Source organism: Acomys russatus, chromosome 3, assembly GCF_903995435.1.
Source record: "Acomys russatus chromosome 3, mAcoRus1.1, whole genome shotgun sequence".
NCBI classification, from domain to species: domain Eukaryota; kingdom Metazoa; phylum Chordata; class Mammalia; order Rodentia; family Muridae; genus Acomys; species Acomys russatus.
In genome coordinates, this window is record NC_067139.1 from 38,507,912 (window position 1) to 38,533,625 (window position 25,714).

General features: G+C 49.0%; 1 protein-coding gene across 4 annotated transcripts in view; it reads right to left on the reverse strand.

Moving 5' to 3' along the window:
• LOC127212071 (core histone macro-H2A.1) overlaps window positions 1-25,312 on the reverse strand; it is a 61,817-nt gene extending 36,505 nt beyond the window's left edge. For all 4 annotated transcript variants that reach the window (XM_051172233.1, XM_051172230.1, XM_051172232.1 and 1 more), the window contains exons 1-2: window positions 25,159-25,312; window positions 16,068-16,272 (exon numbers count right to left, since the gene is read on the reverse strand). In XM_051172233.1, the coding sequence (XP_051028190.1) occupies window positions 16,068-16,239 (172 nt within the window). In that variant the 5' untranslated portion in view covers window positions 16,240-16,272; window positions 25,159-25,312. The remainder of the gene's footprint in view (window positions 1-16,067; window positions 16,273-25,158) is intronic.
• Between the last annotated feature and the right edge of the window lie 402 nt (window positions 25,313-25,714).

Genomic DNA, 25,714 nt, shown 5'->3' on the forward strand with positions numbered 1-25,714 from the left:
CAAGGAATCTGCTTATTGTATTCTTTTGATTCCTCGCCCCTCCACTGACTAAAGTTCACAACTGGGACACCATTCCACAAGGCCTTAACCCAATCAACCCCAACTGGAGGATGACTGCTAAGGAGTTCCTGTGTCCTGACCACATTTTAGCCCTCTCCAATCTCTCAGTGACCTGGAGTTGCCTGCAGCCATGTCCACCACAGAATCCAATGCTCCTACCTCACCTTTCAGGCAAAGAGGTAGTGGAAAACCAGCAGAGCTGTCCCCCTGGTGGAGCTCTGTGCCACAGCAAAGTTCCCTGTTGTTGGTTTGTCCCAGGGCCCGTTCCCAGGCTGCTCTGGGCTCTCAGAGGAACTAGGTGTTCCTCGAAGCACAGGCTGTGCAGGCACTGAGGGCAGCCTTTCAGAGTGAGGCGCTCACTGCTTCCTGCAAGGCCCACTCTATCTGCTATCTCACTGAACTGCTGTCAGTTCCATGGCCTGGATGGCATCTGGTCCAGCTCCACGAAGACTGCCCACAAGACAGAACTGCAGCCTGGCCTCGGAGTCTTTACAATACATTCCACTGGACACTCCTTTTGCACATGCCAGAGTAAAGTCATTTGGCATGCATGTTAACAGAAGAGAGACACTTGGATGGCTGGGAAGTGTCACCTCCCTGTAAACCCCTGCCAACCCCAGGGCTTGAGTAGCTCCACTGCCAGGAACCCTCTCTCACCTCTGCAGATCTAAGCTTCCACGTACAGTACCTCCACATGGCCTGCAGTATAGGCAGCAGCTACGATGCACCATGGGTAGCACTAGGTCTGCTGTCGGGCAGTTTGAATCTTAGCTCCTGTAACTGTTGTGGCCAAGACAACACTCAGCCTCAGTTTCCCAATCTAGCAAATGGGGATTGACGTTTGTAGGGTTGAGTACTAAGAAAAACGCTTGGTAAACACAAGCTACTATTTACTATAATGCTCTTATGATAAGGGGAGGGGGCAGGAAGGGGAGGAGGCAGCAGCAATAGAGCCTTGATTATTAGGTAAGAAACTAAACATCTAAACTTTGGTTTCTTCCATCTAAACAACTGGGTGCATAGATGCATATGGGAAGCAAAAGCAAGGGAAAAAAAAAAAAAATCAACAGAAAACCTGGTGTTTCCTCCCCAGCACTTTATCCTCTGCTGCTACACTTAACAGTTTACATATGTTTGAAAAATGCACTTGAACTCCATTAACCTCGTCCTGCCAGACCTGCCTTGATAGAACACAGGACCCGAGACAGCCACACAGGCGGGCCTTGCCTTGGGATGGGGCCTGAGACTTTCATCTGACCCCAGCAGGGGGCACCACAGCAGGGAACCAGAGCCAGAGGCTGAGGCTACACAACTCTCCTGAGGAGAAAAGGGAAGTGGCCTAAGGAAACCTGTTCCACAACCCCCTACCCCGACACTGGTGCTGGGCAGCCCTCTGTGCCACTAGCCACTCACTTTCAAGGTCTCAAAATTAATTTACAAGGAAATGGTTAATGTGTATGTTTGTTTTAATATGGAAAACCACAGCCATTTGTTCTTAATTCAGCCGAGGAAGGGTGAACAATCAGATGTCTGCTGAAAGGAAATGATTTAAGAAGTATAATGTAAAGACAGCGCTCATTTAAAAAGGCCCTGCTCACACATGCAGCTGGCCATGGGGAACCAAAATCAGAGACAAGTCAGGGAAACATGGAAGAAATCAAAACAAGATCGAGTGCAAAGTGGCACGGCTCCAGCTGTCCCACGGGCTTCTGCTACTGCAGGTCACAAGTACCCTTAGACACCCCTCCCAGCCTGTGTAGCCCTCCCCCATCAACACTGCAAGCACAGGAACTTCAGCTGAGTGTTTCTGGGGGAGTAACAAAAGTAGCAGAGCGCTGCAAAAGGAGGAAGCTCAAGTGGGGCCGCAGCTTCTGGGGGCCACCCTCATGAGCAGCACCTTTGTCCTGTCAGTGGATTCCTAAGGATGAGGTCACTGTCTGAGCACTGACATAAGCTCTATATACACCCAGCACTCCATTCTACAACCCCTTCTTTGAGGGGCCAGTGAAGGGACATTGGTCCAGAAGTCTCTTGCCCGCCACCTTCTCTCTTGCTCGCCACCCTCTCTCTAGCACCACCAAGCAACACAAGCTTGCACACCTGCCTGGGCAGGCCTTCCATCTCGAGGCCTATGGGGCTCCTGCTGAGGCTCTTGGCTGTACAGACACTCCCTAGCAACGCGCTTGTTCTGCAGCTGCCAGCATGGGCCAGCTCCTCCCTGAAACCCAGTCCAGGTCACCCAAAGACCATCCCCTTCTTGGCAATACCATTTCCCACCCATGCTCTGGATTTCCCTCACCCTTGGCTGTGTACCTGTCATCCTGCAGTCTCCAGCCTGTGCAAGGCCTTACGCACACACTGCTCTGGAGCCTATCCCCTCAGGCTGAGGCTTCACTAAGCACAAAGCCTGAACATACACTAGTCTTCCTGAGGTGCCCAGGGGCTGCTTGAAACAAGGTAGTGCAAAGTGGACTAGGGGTCTTGGGGCAGATCCTGGGTCCAGGTGCTCTTTAGCTGCTGGGGGTTCAGCCCAGCAGAGTCTGGGCAGGAGCTGCTCTGTGGGGGGATAGGTTACTAAGCTGGGTAGTTCTGGAAGAGTTGTGGGCAGCTTGTGGACTCAGTGAGCTGCTCCATGTAAATCATTTCACTGGGGCCTGGTGCACAGTTAAGTGCACAACAAACATAAACTGCCCTACCCTCAAAAGCACTTGCCTGATACTCTCTAATATCAGCACAAACCAGTCTCTGAATCTGGACTAGAAACCACTGGGGTCTGAGACAGGGATGGGAGGGCAGGGGAAATGTTGCTGCCTCAGGTAAATTTTCCTCATTTTCTCAACGAGTGCAGATACTGACTTTCAGCAGTAGCACCCAGATTCATAAAGGCAACAGATACATGTTTACCAAGTCGGCCTCAGCTACCAGCAATTACAAGGACACCGATCAGGGTATAACGAAGGCAATAATGAGCTACACGCAGAAAGACTGAGTTTCCAAATGGCTCTGCCAGCTGAAATGGGAGCCCTGTAAGGAGCCAGGCTTCTCTAGAGATCCAGAGCCTACAGACAGGCAGGCACTGAGCGACACCAGACAGCCCAGTGAGCTGCTGAAGGGGACATCTGTGCCATCCTGGGAACCCACTAAATGGTAGATGTGGTTGCTTAATTAATAAGGAAGGGCTGGAATCAGAAGAGGGAGGGAGGGAGGGAAGGGTGGAAGGTAGGGACCAGGGCTGGAGCCGCAGGCTGAGAGAAGCAGCCTGGCAGATCCCAGGAGTGCGCACTTCACCTCCGTGGCAAGCAACCCTGGAAGAGGCTGCTTATGAGTAGTGCTGTTGGGCTGGCCTTGCGGCAACTCATCACAGCCCTGAGGAATTACCTTTTGTCTTGTGCTACTGGATTCTGGGTTGACTAGACAAAAGAGCCAAGAGCACTGTAACTGTCTCTCTCTGGTCCCTGCGTTTTCAGGGAGAGATCTTGGGAGAGGTCATTCGGAAGGAGTTCTGTCTGACCTATTTCCTTCTCCTCTCCCAAAGTTTTCAGAAGCAACTTCTGGTAGTGATGCACAGAGAGATCCTGGGCCCTTTGAGGACACTGCAATTTTTAACCAGCAGGGTGGCTCCTAGCAGCTTCAGCTGATGGCCCTTGGTGGCTTTTAGGGGCAACAGGAGAAAGCTGTCTGTGTGAGCCTTCTAACCCCCACTGCTAACCAGCAACAGCTGCCCTGCCTGGTGCCACTCCCCAAACAGGTGTGGCTCACTGCTCTCAAGATCATCCTAATTCTGCTTAACTTAACACTTGCTGGCAGCACAAGAAATCATCAGCCCGGCCCCTCTTGAAGCTCGCCACCCTGACTAGCCTCCTCCTGCTGAGTAAAGAACTGTTCTGTAAAGCATGTGCGATGCCAGACCCAGTACTAGGAACGTAAGTGTATTATTGAAGAGGAGAAGAAGGTGAGCTCCCTGCTCTGGAGTCACAGAGGTGGCCTCTGACACGGCTAACACATGGGACACTCATGCAAATCTTGTGACTCCAGCACCCAGCTTGTGCACTTGGTCAGGGTGTGGTAACTCTTTCACACGTGGGTCATTCCAGATGAGTTCCTGAATGAGAGGCCTCATTGGTGTGGTCTGGAAGTGTGAAAGGTGCACATACGAGCTGCTCTCCACGGCCCTGGCCTGGTTTCATATTAGAACACAGGCTCTTGATAATAGTGCAGCAGTGTGAACAAAACTGCCATCCCAGAGGAACACAGGCCAGGCTGCTGACAAGCCCTGCCTCGCAGTGAAGAGTGAGCTCAGGTATGGAGCTGAGGGGGTTAGAACAGATTAAATATTCTCGGGTTCTCCCAACCAAAGCAGCCTGTGCTCACCATGTGTCCATTAACTTCTTGGCACAATGATTTTTTTTCCCATTTCATTTTCTAGATTTATTCTGGAATGCCAAAGGAAAAGAGTAACTTTAGTAAGTACATACATACATTAAAAAACAAGGGAGAATCAGGTTGCCCAAGAGCCGGAGAGAGATGCTGTGCCTCAGTGAATATCCTTTATTATGGGAATTTTTACTTACTAAAGGAAGTAAATTTGACAAAACACAAGGCAGTGCATAGCACTGGGTATGAGAAACTGCTACAAGGAAAAAGTATATAACAATACAGGCCAATGAAGCAGAAAAGGGACTCAGAAGGGATAGATGAACTATTTAATTAATTATGCTGGGATAACCAGCTTACCCTACGAAACAAAATGCAGAATGAGCTTTACCTTATACCATACATCAAGTAAGTTCCAAATGCTTCAAAATAATAATATAAAAAATAAAACAATTAAAAACAGAGCCTTATAGGAAGGGAGAGGTACCTTCCTCAGCAATGTAAGTAACTTTCCACCTATTCTCATACAGGCAACCCTAATTAAAGTCAGTGGTGCACAAAAATCAAAAAGCTTGAAAGTAGGAGGGATCCCATTGGACCAGAGTACAGCAGAAGAAGGTGAGAAATAAAAAAGAGTGATAGAAGTGAAAATGCCCCAAATGCATTATATATGTGTACAAATTGTTGCACAGTACACACACACACACACACACACACACACACACACAGACACACACACGGCTATAACCACACATACACAATAACAAATATACAGACAGACAGATAGATGATTCAGCAGGTGAAGGTTCTTGCCACTAAGCCGGATAACCTAAGTTCCATCTCGGGAACCTAACTCCCCAAAGTTGTCTTCTGATCTCCATACATGCCACAAAAGCATGCTCATGTACACACATACACATACAAAATAATTATAAAGTGTGTGTATGCGCGCACACATGTACATGTATGCACTAACAGGGCTAGAGAGATGGCTCAACAGTTACACTGCCTATTCTAGTAGAGGCCTAGGGTTCAGTTCCCAGCACCCACAGGGAGGCTCACAATTATCTGTGACTTCAGTTCTAAGGAACCAGACACCCTCTTCTGACCTTCCCAAGTATTGAACACAAATGATATGCTTACATACAGACAAAACACTCATACACACAAAATTAAAATAAATCTTTTTAAAGATTTCATATTATTATTTGAGGACTATACAATAACTGTAAATTTTATTTAAATATAATGGTAACTGAAAATGAAAAGCAAGAAGTTATATTAAATAAATAAAAATAAACAAGCCCCATATTTCAAAAGCCCCAGCAGAACTTGGGAGAAAACCGATTATCGCAGGTGAATGTAAACAGTGTGGACCACTCAGTAAAAAGCACTTTCCATACAGTCCAACACCTACATTCAGTCCCCAGAACCCACAAAACAGCCCACAAGGTGATGTGAGTTCCTAAGGCAAGATGGGAGGCAGAGACCGGAGAATCACTCAGAAGCTTTCAGGCCAGGCAGCCTAGAGTACACAGTGCAACCGCAGAAATGAGAGACCTTACATCAAAAACACAGACGGTGAAGACCTGACTCCCAGATGTCTGTCCTCTGACCCCCACATGCCCTGTGGCACATGCACACCAGCACACAAACACCTTTTCTTACAATATATAATTTACTGACTGAATTACAGATTATATATCATTGAAAAGAGAACTAATAAACTGGAAAGACTCAGAGGGCACTTGTCCAGATCAGAAATACTTATCTAGAAAGTTCAGAAAAGGACAGAGAAAACATTAAGAGTAACAGATAGAAGGTTAAATCTGTAATCTACAGGGAGGGACTAAGATGCTGTACAGTTCCCAAACAACCTGAGAGTGTTTGCCATCAACACATATGGATCCCGTATGGAAGAAAGTACACTAAGGCTTTGCCATGCTTTGTGAAACCAAAACACACGTTATGATGTTATATACTCCCATTGGCCCAATAGGAACTTGTCTGTTCCGCGGACACTGGTGGCACAAGTGTCACCCTTCAGATCACCCTTCAAGAGATACCATGAGGACACAGTGAGCCTCCATGTCACTAAAGAGTTTAGGTACTGTGGTTTTTCTTCAATAAGGCAAAGATTTTTCAACAGTATACTATCATGTATGAGCATCTATGTGTAAAAAAAATTTAGTCTCAACATAGATGTTACACTCTTGGCAACAAAATCAACTCAGAATAGACCACAGATCTAACTGCAAAGGACAGAACCCATCAAGCTGCTAGAAGGTAACACAGGAGGAAACCTACCCGTCTTTGGCAGTGAACACATTAAATTCCTTTCAATTCTCTGAAAGGAAGAATTAACTGATAGGTTAGATATTGTTTTAAAATTTTTTTTTCTGTCCTGTGAAGATGCTGTCAAGGGCTGGAGATGTAAAGGGCAAAGCACTTACACAGCAGATGTGATTTCCTGGGTCAATCTCCAAAACAAACAAACAGACTCTGTCATGAGACCAATATGTTGAGTGAGTTGCTAACTGCCTACAGTCTTAGCACTAGAGACTCTGAGGCAGGAGGATTTTTGGCAGATACATAGTGACTTCTAGGCCAGCCTGGGCTACAGACTTCCAAATGGGGGAATGGTGGTGCTAGGTGTGGTCTCAAAACAAACATACAAGGAAGCCTAAGCAATGAGCTTTCTCCCTTCTGACTGAAATGCTGTCATCTAGCCCAGGGTCCTGGGAGGGAATGGGGACCTGGAACAATTATTTCCAGGAGTGCCCAGGTCCCAAGTGCTTGTTCCTAGACAATTCCGTGGACTTTCTAGGAAAGCCAAGTTAACTGCATAATCCCTAACAACAATCTATACACATCTATGCCCACGGATAGGTGTAATCTTCACCCCTCATCAAAGAAGCTTCCCTTTGCAAGAGAGAATCCACAACCAACCAAATGCAGTCATGCAGCCCAGTCGGAATGGAAACATCTATAAAACACTCTTGCACCTAAGGCTCAGGAAACACTGCAGTAAAGGAGGTGAAAAATAGTAAGAAGCAGAGGATCAGGGAGTTTGCTGTGAGGTTCTGTCTCCTAGGAATGTCAGAAGCTACACCCATAAAGTCCCAACAACACAACTGTCCAAATGTGAGCTGAACAAGGATGCCAGCAATAGACTTGCCCAAGTGGATAGAGAAAGCCCACAACTCCTGGGACTAGGAGGTGGTCTTCCCCAGGGAAAAGCAAACTAGCTGGTTGTCCAGTGCCAAATGGTCAGCTCTGAAAATATACACCCAAGTAACATATAGACTGTACAGGTTATATTTAGGAATATGTATGTATATGCATATACATATTTGCACGCAGTAAAAATGAAAGAAGAGGCTGCAAGTTTGAAGGAAAGTGGGGAAGGCTTGGAGAGAGGAAAGAGAGAAATGTAATTATCTCAAAAGCAAACATTAAGGAAGAAAGGGAGGGAGGAAAGGAAGGGCAAAAGCCAGATTAAGGACCATATGACTATATAACTCAGTCTGGCATCTGTAGTGCCATGTGCAGTGGAGGAAGCCATCCCACCAGCCCTGCTCCACCTCCACATCTTGGATGAGGCCCACCCTTGGCTTCTAGGCTCTTCCTTCCAACCACAAAACAAGCCCCAGCATGTTGACACTGTTCTTTAGGGAAGTAGTGCTGAAATTATTCTTGTTCAAGGGCTCCCGGGAGTCATCTATCCCCCTCAGGAGACTAAAGGACTGCCAGGTCATAGGTGGTCACAGGTCACAGTTTCTTACTCTCCTTAATCTTTACTTGATAGTTCACTGTGTAAGACTATGCACCAATTCTGTAATGTGTTACCAACAGAGACCACTGATAGCTTATATCAGTGACCAGCTGACCAGGACTGTTCCCTGAGGCCCATAGCAGGCTGCAGACCCAGCTGCTCCCTCTGGCTGGTGAAGCTGCAAAGCGAGTTTCAGCTTCCTAAACTCTCCAACTCAGGAGTCACAAGGCCAGGAAAAGAGCCACGGATCCAAAGCCACAGATCCAAATGCCCAGTAAACTTTGAATTTCAGTAGCCACCTTTCTTCTACTTGCAACCCTCTGATTCCTTAAAATGTTTGATTTCTCATTGCTTTGTTTGGCTCTGTTTTAAGGGAGCTGGGCTTTGAGGAACCGTGTCATGAGCAGTCACACACACAAGGGATGCCATTCCGAGGCCTGCGGAGCATCGCAGAGCACAGCCTGAATACAGTTCTCTTTCTGCTCTATTTTTAGCTATGTTAGTTCAGGACACACTGGGGTGTCCCAAAAAGGAAAGCAGAAGAGACTTGGGACACATTTTCAGGGAAAGTGACAGATTAACTGCAGGCCCTGCCTATGCCAGTCTTCAAAGTCTGCAGGGCTCTTCTAAAGAGCCCAGCTTTGACTCGGTGGTCCTGTGGAGAGCTGGCTGCCAACACTCCCCATCCTGCTTAACTGCATGACAACCTTTGCTGGTGGATTCCTTTGCCACAGAGGTTTAAGTCACTAGAAAGTTAAGTATAGAATAGGTGTGTGATTCAATTACATACTAGGGTTTCTGAGAAAAACAGTAGAGTGGTCTAATCATGACAGAACAAAGCCTGTTCTCTCAGAGCCTGGGCTGAAGGGCCACAAAGGCTCTTCCTTTCAAGGCAAGCATCTTGAAGGTGGAGCTCATGTCTCCAGTCCCAGTGACTAGCACCAGGTCCCTCACTAAGGTAGTGTGGCAGTGACTTCCACAGCACGAGCGTCCCAGGTGACTGTCTCACTTAGATACTGTAGCACTGTGTACATTACAGGTTCTCTGTGGAGGAGACCTGAGTCTTCCTAGGTCGAGCTTAGAGAATCAATGCCAAGCCAGAGCACAGTTCATTCGTTAAGGTGACACTTCTGTCTCCTAACTTAGCTCCCCTCAGATGCCACCTCTTCTAGGCTTGGTGTCTCTGATTGTGTCACAGCAAAGCTTACATATATGTTGGGTTTTTTTGTCTGTTTGTTTTGACACAGGGTCTCTCTGCGTAGTCCTGGCTGTTCTGGAACTTACTATGTAGGCCATATTGGCCTCGAACTCACAGTAATACTCTTTACCTCTGCCTCCAGCACTGAATTAAAGGCCTGTATCATCACACCTGACTCAAAAAGGTATGTCTTTATTTTAATTATTGGTCTTTTGAGACAGGGATTCTCTGTGGAGCCTTGATTGTCTTGGACTCGCTTTGTAGACCAGGTTGGCCTCAAACTCACAGAAATCTGCTTACCTCTGCTTCCTGAGTGCTGAGATTAAAGGTGTGCGCCACCACGACCGACCTATGTAAGTAATTTAAGATCCAATAGCCTCCAATCTCTTTGCCTTGGGAATTGGGTGACAGCAGTTTGTTTGTTTTTTAAAGGAGTATGAATCTGGTCATTCCCTGACTTCAGCCTCGAGCATCATACTGCCACTTCATTGTCACCTCAACAGCACGGAAATCCCAAGGGAACAGCAATAATGCCCCATGTCTTTTCTAACTTTTTGATATTTATTTATGTGTGTACATGTTTGCCTGCATGTATGTGCACCACATGCACACCTGGTGCCCTTGAAGGCATCAGATCCCCGATACTTACAAACAGTTGTGAGCTGCCATGTGGGTGCTGGGAAAACAACTCATGCTCTTAACCTCTGAGCCATCTCTCCAGCCCCCAAGTCCCATTTCTTACATCATATTGGCTCTATTAACACTCTGCTAAGCAGGTAGAGGCTCTATGGTTTTTCTGGAACTTCAGCAAGAGTCAAATTTCCTTAAAACTTCATTCATCACAAAGTTCCTCCGTGAGCTAGAAAGACTATGCAGCAGTTAAAGAGTGGTTGCAGCTCTTGCAGAGGACCAGTTTGGTTCCCAGCACCACGTCAGGAACTCCCAGCTACCTATAACCCCACAACAGGGGTCAGGTGCCCTCTTCTGGCCTCTGCAGGGACCACACTCACATTCACAGTCCCCTCACACCCTACACACATGCACATATACATGATTCCAAATAAATCATTTTATTAAGGTTCCCTAATACTATGAGTCAAAGCTGATGGCTAGGTAGAGTCGGTCCTTGATTGCCTCACTGTCCCCCATGTTAACACTGTTTATTTGTTTCGTCTGTTGCTGGTTGTGTTAACATGAAATACAAGCTACATGCTTAGGGGCAAGATCAGGGTACACAGCACTCTCAAGAGGTAGGGCTGCTCTGATCTCTTGGCTAGGAGGCCAGGAGACTAGACAGCAAAGCTGAAGCACCACATGGACGAGCAGACAGTACTACAGACTTCCAACAGGGCCTGAAGAACTGAGGCAGGCTTTGACCCAGGCTTCTTGCAGATGGTGTGTACTCCTTTTAACCTCAGCAGATGACTGGGCTCTCTACTAAGAGAAGAGCTGGTGCCAGCTTCACGGTTCAGAGCAGGACGCACACCACCTCCTCACACACCCCCATTCTTAAGAGGAGTATGAAGGACAAGTTGCGTGGTTGTCCCTGAAAATGCAATCTCCACAAGATGTGACCATGTTCCTAGCCTCTGGTTCACAGGGGACCACCAACTCAGCACCTTTCCAGGCTGCTCTGGCCTCAGCTCTGATGTAACAGGCTAAGAGCTGAGCCCTGTCAGCTCCTATACAGCCAAGAAATACTTCACGTTTTCCAAGAGTGTATCTGAACTCTAGATATAGGGGGCCTTCAGCACCAGACAAGAGAGCGTGGCAAGTGGGCAACTTGAGGTGTCCAATGACAAGAGACATTTGGGGGAGAGTCTAGAACAGTTCTAAGTAAGACACTCTGTAGGTGCTTGGGGAGATCCAAATGGATGGATCAGTTGGAAGAACAGCAGTGCACAGTGGGCAAGGAGAGCTCCCTTACCACCCTTAAGGGAAATGGCAACCTCAGAACAGAACCTCTGGAGCCTTCCTACCTCCCTTATGTTCCCGTGTGGGACATGGACTCCGCAGGCTGTTTCCACCTCAGCCTTATAACTCATTGGGACGGGGACTGTGATGCTCATCTTACAAACAGTAGTACCATAGCCCAAGAACCAGAGCAGATGCTGTCAGCTCAGCACAGTCTACAATCACCTAGGAGACACACCTCTGTGCACAGATAAGGGCGTTTCTAAATTGGGCTGGTCTCCTGGACTGTTTCCTGACTGTGGGTGCAGAGCATGCAGCTGTCTCATGCCCTGCCCCTGCTATGGTGGACTCTACCTCCAAACTGAACCAAAATAAGCACTTCCTTCTTCAAGTCATCCGTGAGCTTGTCACAGAAACAAGAAGACTAACTAATGCAGCTGGTCACCAGGGGACAGCCTTCCTGCTCCAGAAGGCTCTGCAGTTCTCTGGGCCTCTCTTGTAGGGAGGAGGCCTGTTCATCTTCCAGATGGACATCCCCTGACCCACGTTCAGACAATGCTGCTATTGTTTAAGCCCCTCTGAGTCTGGGCCACTCAGAAAAGAAGGTCACCTCTTTATATGGAGTGCAGGGAACCTGACATGCTGAGAAGTTTAAAATATCCTCCAGGAGACATCTTCTGGGACATGTTTACAGTCCCACGTCTACCTCCAAGTACAGGTGGTCTATCTCATCACCACCGTCACCTACCTGTACCTGTGCTGGACTGAAGCTCTCTGGGCTGGAGATGGGGATGGTGTCTGTACCTGACATATCACAGCCCACAGTGAGGCCCTGCTAGATGAATGAGACTTCCCTCTGACACCCACCTTGTGTCACAGCACAGTATCTGAGGCACACCTTGACTAGCCTCCCAGATGACAGGAGGCTGGTCCTTCCTCCTCTTCTAGGGCGTCCTCATGCTTGTGTATGGTGTTAGCATCCAGCAGGTGTGTCATGCACAGGGAGCTTTGCACAGGGAGGCTGAGGGTAGAGACCTCCCCCAGCTCCTGCAGTATGGCCTGACACCAGGGCCCTCCCTGGGCCTGTGCTGACTTCTCCTTCCTGCCTTCTAACGCTTTCTCTGACACAGAAGTTCACATGCACCCTGACCTTTGCTTCACGTCCTCTTTGCTTTGTTCACACCCACTCTGCACACAGCACTTAAACTGGATAGCGCTCCACAACGTGGAGCCTATTCTGCCCCCATCACTCTCTGTTCTCACACAGAGCATAGCACAGCGACTGGCAAACAGGAGATAGTCAATAAATATGCAAGATAAGCGAGAAAAGGTCTTCAGTAAAACAAAAGCAAAGAACAGAACAGAAAGAGGGTTTGGTCCACCTCTCCTTCCCACTAAGGCCTAAAACAAGACGCCTACAACTTCTAGATTCCATGCATGTCATAGACTGAGCACTGTCACCTTCTGAGGGCAGTCATGGTGCACGCAGCACTGTACTGAGGGGTGCTAGCTGGACACGGCCCCTGAGCTTACTCTTCTCCTTCAGTGCTCACAACTCTGATGTCCTTCTGAGTTACATGGGCCAGGCATGCAATGAGCAGTGTCATGGGATATTCATGCCATGGACTAAAGCTGTACGCTGGCAGATACAGCGTGGAGTAGCCCTGCTGGAAGAGCTTTATAAAACACAAGTATCTCACACTTCACTGCGCAAGAGCTACTGCAGCTGAAGCCAAGCAAAGAAAGCCTCTGAGCTGCTTCCCCAGCCACAGTCCCGGCTACCCTCACTGAGCCACCCTCCACTGTGGGCACTGCCACACATGACCATAGCCAAGAGAGACCAGGGAAGGTACAACATGGTCACAGTCATTGTGGGCACCACTACGCATTATCATAGACAAGAGGGACCAGGTGAGGATGTGGAGAAAGAGGAACACTCCTTCATTGCTGGTGGGAATGCAAACTTGTACAACCACTTTGGAAATCTATCTGGCACTTTCTCAGAAAAATGGGAATAGGGCTTCCTCAAGACTCAGCTATTCCACTCCTTGGAATATACCCAGAAAATGCTCCCCGACACAACAAGGACATATGTCCAACCATGTTCATAGCAGCCTTATTCATAAAAGCCAAAACCTGGAAACAACCTAAATGTCTCTCAGTTGAAGAGTGGATAAAGAAACTGTGGTACATTTACACTATGGAATACTACTCAGCTATTAAAAACAAGTAAATCCCGAAATTTGTGGACAAATGGATGGGACTAGAAATGATCATAATGAGTGAGTTAACCCAGAAGCAGAAAGACTCACATGGTATATACTCACTTATAATTGGGCACTGGCCCAAAACGCACGTCCCACGAAAGTCTTCACTTACCAGAAGACTGGGATAGATGTGAGGACATCCTACTGAGACTGTAGGTAAGAGAAATATAGAAGATGGGGAAATAGAAGGACCCAGAGAGTCCTAGAAACTTACAAGAAGAACATGGTGATGGGTGGATCAGGGCCCAGGGGGTCTGCTCAAACTATCACACTAACCAAGGACAATACAATAGTAAACGTCAAACCCCTACTCTGATCTACCCAATGGACAGGACATTCTCCACAGTTATGTGGAGAGCGGGGACTGACTTTGACATGAACTCTGGTGCTCTGTATTTGACCACCTGCCCTTGGTGGGGAGGCCTAATGGCACTCAAAGAAAGAATAAGCAGGCTACCAAGATGAGCCTATGACCTACCATGATAGCCTATGACCATATAGTGGGGGAGGAGGTCCCCCTTGGTCATAGACCTAGGGGAGGGGAATAGGGTGAAAGGGGAGGGAGGGAGGAATGGGAGGATACAAGTGATGGGATAACAATTGAGTTGTAATCTAGAGCACTTTCTTGATTGATAATTGATGCAAGGCAGGAGGGCCCAGCGCACTGTGGGTGGTACCATACATGGTGGGCCTGGGCTGTGGAAGAAAGGCAGCTGAGGGCAAACCTGGAAGCGAGCAGTGAGCAGGGTTCTTCCATGGGCCCTATTTCAGTCTTTACCCCAAGTTTCTGCCTTGTTTTTCCTTGAAGGACCACAACCTGAAAGCTAATGAACTCTCTCCTTCTCGCAAGCTGCTTCAATGTCTTACTATAGGAACAGAGGGGCAAACGCAGCAACACTGGGCCCTCCACCTAAAGTCTAGCCTGTTTCCTCATCTGTAGTGAGCATCAGGCCCAGCTCAAGCCCAGGTGCATAGTTCCCAAGCAGAAAGTCAAAATCCCAAAATATGTGCAAACCCCTCCTGACTGGGACAAAATGACTTTTCAGGGCTTGGTCCTGAGAATGTCACCTCCCTCGTGATGGTGTCTGCTTCCAGGGAGATCTGAGGCTTGCTGTAGCGAGAGGCGTGGGCAGTCCAGGTGCATCCGGCAAGGCTGCTACTGGCTGTGCCCGTTTAGAAGAGGTGCCCTGTCTTGCTCTATCTCTTCTTTCTCCTAGAGGAGAAGCAGCCACAAGAGTCAGGAGAGCTGCATCTCAGTACTCGGAAGCTCACCCAATTAGTAAACGCCATGACAAAAGACAGGCACTTCTGGGCCCCTTAAAGGGTATGTGCAGACTTGGCAAGTCCTTCCGTGCTTTGAGGCCTGATTTTCTTCCCACTAAAAATAGAGAGATCTGTCCCTGGCCAGCTTGCCTCCTACAGTGGGGACAATGTAAGACCGGATCTGAGGGAAGGACCACAGACCTCTGAGAAGTGGCTGATTCTAAGACCAGGACAAGGGAAGTGCAGGGTGAGACTAAAGCACCCCTCTGAGTGGAAAAGCAAGGGGACATAGAGAAAGCAATGGGGACACGGAGCAGGGACCTAAGGACCTGCTTTTCCTCCCCTGAGACAGTCTAAGCCTTAAAGTGAGCAATGACATGAATTACACACCCAGTCAAGCTATCATGAGCCAATACTAATAGCACAAAAAGTAAGAAGGAAAATGCAGAGAGAGAGAGAGAGAGAGAGAGAGACAGAGACAGAGACAGAGACAGAGACAGAGACAGAGACAGACAACAACAAAAAATAATAAATTAAATAAAATAAAAATCAGTTTACCCCAAATCCTTGTTCAACATAACAGCCATGGTTAGGGCTCTCATTAGATTCGTCCTGGAAGACTAAAGACAGGGTGAGGGAGTGCTGTGGGAGGAGAGGTGCAGAGCTGGCAGATGCCATTTCAGCGGAACAAGAAACAAGAGGAACAAGTCCACACCAGAGGAAGCGTTGACACCACCCTGCTTCACCTGCAAAGCGTTATCGTGAGAACAGCCCAGACCTGAGAACATTCAGCAAAATAACTGGAATGGACACTTTAAAATATCAACGCATGGAAGACTTGAAAACAACTAAAACCTGGAGAGTCACTCAAGATGACACAAGACTAGGCACACTGGTGGGCTTGTGTAGCCTAAGACACTGAAATGGATCCTGAATCAAGAAAGAAATCCAAAGTCATAGATGAATGACATCACCTAAGAGACAAAAATAAATACAGAAGAATCTGTGCACAAACACAGATTTCCACAAGTAATGAGGAAAAATGTTAACAACTGACAGATCTAGGTAGAAACAATTAGTGCTCTCTTCTGTGACTTTTCCAGGGGTTTAAAGAGCTTGTGTATGTAGGAAAGAAGTAAGTCTGTAAGTCCTTGGAAAGCTCACAGACCTGCCACATCTGACCCACAGTGCCTGCTGCTGGCTTGGGAACACTCACCAGTCAGGTATTCCAGGACGGCAGCCATGTACACAGGTGCCCCCACTCCGATCCTATACTTAGGGTGGCCTTTCTTGATGTACCGCAGCATCCGTCCCACGGGGAAGATGACCCCTGCCTTGGCTGACCGGGAGGTCTTGGTAGATTTCTTCTTCCCACCACGGCTCGACATGGTGATGGCCCCAGAAGCAGATCAGCAAGCTCACTGTGAGAGCAAGACACACAGTCAGGGCCACTGGAGACAGCTCACTACCCATTTTCCAGGTTCACTATGGTCTCGTGATAGAAACAGATGACAGATGCAGGCTGCTACTGTGCCCACTGAGCCTGCCGAGCCACTTATGTGCTTGGCTAGAGCTGTCTGCCCCTTGCAAAAAGAATACACAGTTTTGCACACTTTGTCCTGTGACACTGATTTTATTAGTTACTTCCATATAAATGTTATACTGACAATGACTGCTTTTAAGTGCCTTGATTTTATGCCTCATGGTGTAAAAAAAAAAAATAAATAATGTGATTTCTTGTTATGTTCTACAGCTCTTTAATAATTGCACCTTTATACACTTGAGAGTGGAATAATAAATCTGTAGTAAAATGGGAAGAAAACTACGGCCCTCGCCTAGAACAAAGACATACAGCCAAGAGGCTAGGTTCTTTAATGTACTCTACTCTACTCTAGGACCCTGAGCTGTGACAGACAAGATTCAGATATCACCAGTGGCCACTGAAAGAGGACCTCTGAGCACATGTGGTCCCCGGGGAAGACGGGCTCTGCTCCTGTCTACTCCCACCTAACACAGCCCTCAGCCCAGAGGATGTTCTTAGCACCTGCCGGGATTGCACTCAGCTCATCCAACTTAACCACATACTCACAGGCATCTGCAGAGTTTTCCTCCACTTACCTGCTCCTTCTTCCTCTCTATACTGTAGGCAAGTCAATCTGCAGCACACAAATCAGAATGTGTCCTAGCCCTGACTGAAAGCTTACGAGGATCACCAAAAAATCCCAAGCTAAAAAATCATGATCCTTGGCCACCACTCTGCAGTGCCATAGAAATCTGGGCCTGCCACATAAGTCTAATTTGGCCTCATGCTACGTGAGCTAGACTCCGACACAGACAGTCATAGGGGTCCCCACTGAGGTCTCTCTGTGCTTCTCTTCTTCATGCCTTTGCACTGACCGGTCTCTTTCGTCGGAGCTTCCTTTACCTCCTTTCTCCCTGTGCTCGGCCAATCATCCCTGACCTGGCTGCCCTGTATCTGGGCTCCATGAGCTCAGGCCACAGCAACGATGCACACAGACCTTAAGAGGGTGGAGGGTTGAACCTGAGTATACAGCAAATGCTTACACTCGAGTGCACACTACAGGAACTTGGCTGGGCAAACATGGTCCCAGCCCTACAGTCACTTAAATTATACTTGTAACAAATGTAAAATGGGATGTGAAGCCAGTGTGAGGTGCTGAAGATGGGTTGTAAGGGATACTGGGTGATCATGGAGTCTCCTTGATGCAATCCCTACTGCTCTCTGAACCAAACGGACAGGCCTCCCACACGCTAAGCCGCTCAGGCTCCATGATGTGTGGGCCTCTGTGAGCATGAAGGCCTAGGGCTAGGCGTTCTTGTCATTCAGACTGTCAGCTTTATCTCAGGGACTGTGGTCCACACTAACATCTACCAGTCAGAGACACAGATGAGGGCCACAGACAACAAAATTACTAGGCATGCTGGGGCTGCCACACTGCCAGACACAGCAGAGGTAAGATGGCTCCAGCCTGTGTGCCAAGAACCCTGCACGGTGCCAGTTCCAAGGCACCAAGTCTCATGGTCTGGGGATGAGGAAAAGGAATCAGAACTTTTCTGAAGTGACAAGCTGACTCTCTGCAGTGCCACACTGTCTTAGGGCACAGCATGCACACAGGTACCTGGGCTCACCAAACATGGAGGATGGGTGGCACACATATTTGCGGGAAGAGCTGCCATTGGTTCCTACAATCTCAGGCTTAGCAAATGTGTTTCACAGACCATCAGCCTAAGACCTTCAGAGCTTTTATTGCCCGTGTCTCTCCCCTTTCGGCAGGAATAGCTTGTGGTCAGGGATGACCACTAATAGCTCAATCCCTTTGTGACAGATGCACAGACCAGCCATTCCCCAGAAGACCTGCAGGTGTGTCTGGGCTGCCTTTGTGGACAGCAGTGTTTGTCAGAAGCCATAAGTACCAGGACCTGGCAAGTCCCACACATGTTCACTCTTTAAGATAACATTCCTTCTGTTTCCTTCTCTGACAGCAGCCAAGCGCTAGTGACACCCTGTCCCTATGTCAGTGCACACCTAGCTATCAGGCCCCTATGACAAAGGTCCACTTATCAGTCCTCCAGGCACCTTAAATTTCTCTGGGTCCCTAGGCCCCATCAGTGGCAGTATTGTACACCAGGAGTAAGCATGGGCCCCTACTTCCTACCAACCCCAACTATTAGCAAGTTCTGCCCAACCCACCTGCAAGTTTCCCTTCACCTGTGCCCCTCCCTGGCCTGCTTCAGACTTTCTCTAGACACCAGAGCCACTTCTGCCTCCTCATCACCCTGAGCTCAGAGACAGCAGAGAAACCAATTTCCACACCACTGTTTCCTGGTATCCTTGCTGGGCTCAGGAACCCTGGGCCACCTCTGACTTCCTAAACCTATCAAGGATGTCTTATAACATGCTATTTATCCAACCTAGAATGCCCTTTGTCCTCCTGTCAACCCGCTAAATGGAGGCTCACACACACCCTTCTTGGCCCTGGCCACAGTATGAATGACTGTGTGTGACCTGTTCTATGTTTCCATAGCTTGTGTCAGCACTTGTATGTGCCTGCCCAATTCAACTGAAATGCACGTGTTCTGCTCTTTCTGTATTTCTGCCCTGCAGCCTCCTCATAGCATGTGGTGGATTTTAAACACCCTTTTGCCCAATTAATTCCTACCTGCAGTCTCCATAGAAGCTGTGTGTGTGTGTGTATGCGTGCATATGTGTGTGTGAGCACGCGTGTGTGAGCATGCCTGCACCCATGTGTCAGATCCAGCCTGCTCTAGGGGTATGGGCAGTTTCAGCTTAGCCCCAATAGAGGGAAAGAGTGCCCATGGGAAAAAGAGGCATTGGGCATCATGCTATAAAACGAGAAGTTAATCATGGCTCTACCGCTGGTGAACATGTGGCCTTGGTCAGGTGACTTGACCCCTCTGAGCCTTTTGTTTTCATCTATCAGAGATGTGTTGGTTGGGGAAACTGGTTGAGTGTGTAAGGGGATGCCACTATGAGACACTACTTAACATTAACCAAAACACAATATACACAAGACAAAACACAGCCACTCCTTGCAGGCCAGGTCTTAGATACTTCTACTGATCAGGGCACTGCTGCTACACTGCCGCTAGATAACGCCCTACAACTTACTCCTCACTCATGAAAAGTCCTGCCATGTTTTAGACGTGACGACTGCCAAAGACTCAAGTGTTGAAGACTAGTCTCCAGTGTAGTGATACAGGGTGTGTGGACTTTAAAAAGCAGGGCTAATGGGATTCAATTACTGGTTCCTCCTATTCCTTCCCTGACTTCCTCTTTTACCATATGATCATGCTAGCGTACCCCTCCACCCCCAACACCATTGTAGTGTATGTCAAGAGCTAAGCCGAGGTTGGCACACCTATGAACCTTCAAAACTGTGAGTTAAGTAAATTTTGTAAAGTTACCTAGCCTCAGATATGCCATGATAGCAGCAGAAGAGCAAATACAGGTAGAAAAGGTTTCCATGCCTGGCAGTCACGTCTCCATGAATCATGGATCCAGACCCCTCCCATCTGATTCTGGCATCTTCAATGTCTGACTCCCACTGTTGCCATGAGAGGGCAAACATTAGGGAGGCTAACACAGATTTTTTAGGGGCTAGGCCTGAAAATGGGCACGCCATGACTGATCCTGATCCACCGGTCAGAATCTGGCTCCATATCTGTATGTAATTACAAGAGGGGTTGGGAAAAAGTACTCTAGCCATCTGCTCTAGGGGTTGTGATGGGGCATCTGACAAACCAGTTTAAAAGCTGACCTTGACACTATGGTCTGAGTGGCAAGCACAGTAGAACTCATGTCCTCCACACGGCCTGATCTGAGGGAAGGACAGTTCTACAACCCAGACAAAAAGACTTTCCAAGCCTTCAGCTTCCTGTCAGGGCAGCACTAAAGAACAGCTATGCTGCTTGCTTGATAAGTGTCTCCTGGCTGGGCTCACTATCCGGGAGGGTACCCTATTCAGTCACCCAAAAGGATCCAGGCACTGAGGGTCCCAGACACTCTAAAGGCGCAAAGACTGTACCTAGTCACCACTGCATGCCAGTCACCAGCCTAGGACATGAAGATCCTGCCACCTCTCCTCGGGGATCTCTGAGCCGCACTGCTGTACTCCACCTTACTTGTGGTTTCTGGCTCTCTGAGGCTTCCTATAGCATTCCTGGTACTTCAAGGATACAAGCTTAACCTGGTAACGTTTACAGATGCCTCTGGGGAAATGAGTACGACCAGGCAAGGTCAAAGACAAGAGTCCCCATGATTGAACCTTGGTGCCTTTAAAGGAGATAGTTTTAAGATGCATGCATGCACTCCATGTCACAAACCATGTAATTCTCTATACATCAGGACTCTTAACAGGAAGGAGGCCACCACCAAATGAGGCCCTTTAATCTTTCACCTCCAAAACCCCTTTCTTTTAAAAATGGCCTGCCTCAGACATCTCATTTTGCAACTCCTCTGCCCATACACTAAGCACAGCAAGCATGAGCCTTGTTTGCAGAACCACAAAGCTTACCCAAAGAAAAGTGCTGGACAGTCAGGACACAAATGAAAAGGCAATCTCCAACTGCAAGCTGCTCTACAAGTAAGGTGTGACTAGAAAGTACAATTTGTCCTCATAGCACAGATGGAACCAGAAAGCCGGTCGCGAGGACTCTATGAAAGGGATGGACAAACAAGAAGCTCTCTTCTAAGCAAGAGCAAGGAAGGGAAGTACTGCAGAGGCCTGCCAGGTGCCACCCACTCCTTCCTATGGCATTTCACCCTGACACTCCACCCCGAGCCCCACGGCTCCCTAGGACCCTTCTCGGGCCTATGACTTCTATGGTGGATGCAAGTCCATCAAGAAGCTCCCATGCTGCAATCTGCTGTGCTGTGCTTTCTGCCCCTAAAGATATCCTGGCTAGGCCAGTTCTGATGACCCCAATCTTTTCTTACTCCCAGCAACTAGGGCTCCCCCAGGCTGACTTACTCAGTTATTCCTGCTACAGTTCTAGGACCCAACAATCAATCGATCAATAGCTGGACAAATAAGTAAATCCTTAAATAATTATTTCCTTCTGTCAGCATCTCTCTAATAATATATATTCATTGATTCTTTCCAACGCTACATTGTCTTCAAATTCTTTTCAAATCCACCCTTCCAAGCTGTTCAGCACTCTGGATTCTATATATATGCCCTCAACCCTCACTACATTGTATCATCAGCACCTGTTTCTTGGCTGTCTTGGTGTCCCAGACCAATTTATTCTGTTCATCACTGTAGCCCTACTTGCTGTTTTGTGGCTACTTAGTTGCCATTTCAGTAAATGGGCCCCCTAATAGAGAATAGCCCAGCATGTCCAAAGGCCTGGGATTCACAGCCATGGCTAGTTCAACATCAGTCAGGAGCTGCCTTGGGGATTATCCCATACACCCATTTGTCAAGACTCATCTGTCAAGTCACTGTGAAAGTTGAGACCTCAAAAGCCAGGGAAGTTTGTGCCACCTTAGGCATTCCCAGGAATAAACATGTCCTTGATAGCTAAGACACAAGTCACACAAAGGGTCATGACTGTGACAATCTTTGACCCTCTTTATCTTTCTTCTCAGCACTGTTCCGACTAATACTAGCCAGAGGAAACTGCTTATCTTCTTCACACCTGAAGATCCACTGATGCCTTAGCAGAGACAGCCTTTATCGGGCTGACTAACATTTTCACCAGTACAACATCTACAAAGGTGCTGGGCTACATTCATAGCTATACTAGGATGCATACAGCCTGCAGGTTGTAGGTTGTACATGTAACCACTTGGGGCACTCAAACCTTGGGAATGATCAATTCTGAAGCCTTTATTACCTAAGCTACAAACATACACATACTGATTCTGAAAGAAGGTGTTAGTTAGGAGTACTAGGGAGCTGTGTCAGAGAACCTGTGTCCCAGCTCAAGGCATGGAGGAATTTCATGTGTAAGTGTGCAAAACTCTGGCAATAAGGGCCACCTGCTCCACTCTCTGCAGCTTGCATCCACATGCCTGTCACCTTCCTGTCAACTTTGATCACGAAAGCAAAGCAGAGGCACGCCATCCTGAAGGGGAGAGTGGCAATCCTATCTGCAGCGCTCTCCTCTGTTTATTCCTGTCCTGCCAGAATATTAGCAGCGGCACTGTTATGTCCCCAGAGGCATGTGGCTATACCACATGACACAAGCTGCACTGCGATTGGCTCAGAACAGGCTCAATCAGGAAAAATGTCTCTCCACTCATCCAACACTAAATCACAGAATGAGCCATGTGCCACCCAAGGAGGGAGTGCAAGCAGAAGAGATCCCAGTACATGTACGCTGCTCCTGTGTCCAGTTTCTAGATGTGGGGAAAGCAAACCCCAAAGCCAGTTTCACAAGCAGGAAACAGCCTGTACCTGAGGCCTGAAACTTCACCCTTGAATATGCATACTATGCTGTCGCTGTCATTTCTGAGCAGAACTGAGGGGCCAGTCCTGAATTGTAAAGGCAATGCTGCCACTTACCTCCTCTCCCAAATAAAGACTGTGCTAAATGCTGTGTGACCTCCTTAAGAGAGCAGGAACCCTGTCAGGCAAAGTATCAGGAAGCTCCCAGGCATTGGGTCTCAACAAAGAAGGGGAGACCTTTGCCTGACCTTTGCTCTCCTCTCTTGCTCAGAGCACTCTCTGTTCTGGCTCTGATAGAATTCCTTGTGGTTTTGCCTGTGTCTCCTATCCTTACCTGACCCTAGATCCTGCCACCCTGAGCCTCTGGCTGCACCTCACAGGTCCGCTACTGTCCTCTTCTACAGTTGGTTTCTCGGGGCTCAAACACTTACCCACATCTGTCCTCCTTTGCCCAGCAAACTTCTCCATCTTTCATGGAGAGTTACCCATTCAGGTGGAGCCACTGCTCCTATGCCTAGCTTCAGGACACATAAGGGTTCCCGACCACTCCAGCCCCTTCCCATTTCACATTCATTCCAAGAACCAAAGGCTACTGCAAATCTCTGAACATCACATACAGACTGGCAGTTTATTTCTTTAAATAAATCTTTAATCGACTTGGGGCATCATCACCTCCACACTTGTCACTGGGGGAGGAAAGAATGGATCTTTCTAGGACCCCAGGGATCGGCAGACCGAACCAAGCCACTCCCTGAAGCTGGCCCATTTGGTTATTTAAAAAAAAAAAAAGCCAGCGAGGTTACCAGTGTGACTTTCCAGACCATTCTCAGGGTAACACAGTGAGCTCTCTCTGCCTCATGCTACATTAACAGCAGTTATAAACAATGCCCACCCACCCCTCTCCCACGCCTTACCAAGGGATTAACATCAGCAGCAACAAATGCAGACTGTGGCCCTCACTCACAGGCAATGCAAAAGGGGGAAAGGCTTTAAAAAGTCTTAGGAGTTTCATCAACCTTAAGGGGTGTGTGTGTGTGTGTGTAACAAACCACAAATTGAAGACGTTGATCTGTTCAGAGTGTTTGTAAGCAGAGTTGCTGCTGCTGCTCAATTGGTCAATTGTGGGCAAGGTGTATTAACTCCAGTGGCGGGCAGAGGTAAGGGCACGTGTGCAGGCACACCGGGAACCTAAAGGTGACGGGAGGGTTAGCTGGGTTAGCCCTAGTGTGCACTGGAGTCTTCCACTCCAGCATAAAACTCTCCAAAACTGGGACTCCCTGCAGAGTCTAGAAACAAAACACTTCCTCCTTCTTAACAATAAAACCTCAAACCACAGAGGTGTCAGCAAGGAGGGAAGCCAGCAGGAGAACCCCTCTAATTTTCTATTCTTCCAAGCTGTTTATTGGATCATTAAAATCTTACAAAGATTTCATTAATGATTGTAATTGTTGAAACCGAGGTCTGTCTCAACTCCTTGTTCAAAAGTAATTCACTTTCAAACCCAGGAAACATTCGCCCTACATTTCTCCTAAAAGAGTCTTTCAAGCAATCTTTTGCCCAACAATTAAGAGTTATCGCCAGTCTCTGCAGGAGTGGGAACAAACGGGACTCATCGTCTGAAACACCTGTTGTGAGGTGACACTGCCAGCAGCATCCCGCGCTTTCCATCTCCACTCGCCCCCACCCCAGGCTCTCTTCTCAGCTGTCCCTCTGCGCGCAGGGAGCCTACGGCCTTCCGGAGTCACCTTAAAATAACACCTCCCCACCACAAAGCAAACAAAAGGCAAGCGAGAGCAGCGGGGCTTCCATGGCTCCGCTCCAGCCCGCCCCGGCCCTGGATTCCGTCCGCGAGTGGTCCCCAGGCCTCCCCTGCTCAGGCCTCGCGGCGGGTCCTCGCCAGCTGGCCTCACAACGGCCCGCGGCTCGCGCCCCACTTATTGTGCCCGAGAGGACACGCGCGGGCCGGCAGCGCACGAGCAAGTACAACTCCACGCACAGCAGCTCCGGGCCGGGCGGACCGGCGGGTCAGGGCCGCCGGGCCTCGGTGTCCTCCGGCCCGCGCCAGCCCTAGCTCTCCCACCGAGGGAGGCACCCGATCAGCCCTGTTCCTACAAAGCGCCCCAGCGGGGGTAGGGGTGCGTCTCCAAGAGAAGTTGGTTTCCGGGTTTGCTTTCGGAACAAAACCACCGCGACCCGCGCGCCGCCGGAGGAGGGCCTTGGCGGGCTCTGGGCAGCCCAAGGCCCGAGGGCAACCGCCCGCCCGAGTTCTCCTGGGCGCCAAGCAGGGCCGCAGCGCACGGCGGACGGAGGGCGCGCGGGGCCCGGACGGCGCGGACCGACAGCCTGCGGCTCCGAGGCCCGCGCGGCACTTACCGGGCGGCTGCAAGGTGTGGGGCTCGAGCCCTGTCCGCCGCTCGCGCCGGTCCGCTCCGCACTCCTCCCTGCCCACCCACGCCTCCTCGCTTCCCGCCCGCGCGTCCCGCGCTCGCGCCCTCCGCCCGGCTCCGCTGGAACCAGTGAACTGGAACCACTCGCGGCGGCCCCGGGATTCCCACAATGCACAGCGCGCTGCTCGTCACATCCCTTCCCGGCCTCGCGCGTCCGGCCACCCCTCCCCACTCCACTCGGCGCCCCGGCCTTGACCCCGACCTGCGCCGGGCCCCCCTCCCTCCGGACACCAAGGATTCCAGCCTCTGCTGCACCCAGGCCTGGCAGCCTGTCTCTGCCCCCCAGGCATCTGTGGCACTGGAGCTGCTGGCGCCAGGCCTTAGGAAGATGCTTGTCCAGAGCGCGTCTCAGCGTGACTCTTCAGTGAGCACCTACTGTGTCGCCCCATCCATCCCTAGTAGCGTCGACTACAAAGAGGGAGGGTAGTGCAATTGCCGTTAGCCAGAGCTCTTTCTTTCCCCCAGCCAGTGCAAACTCTCCG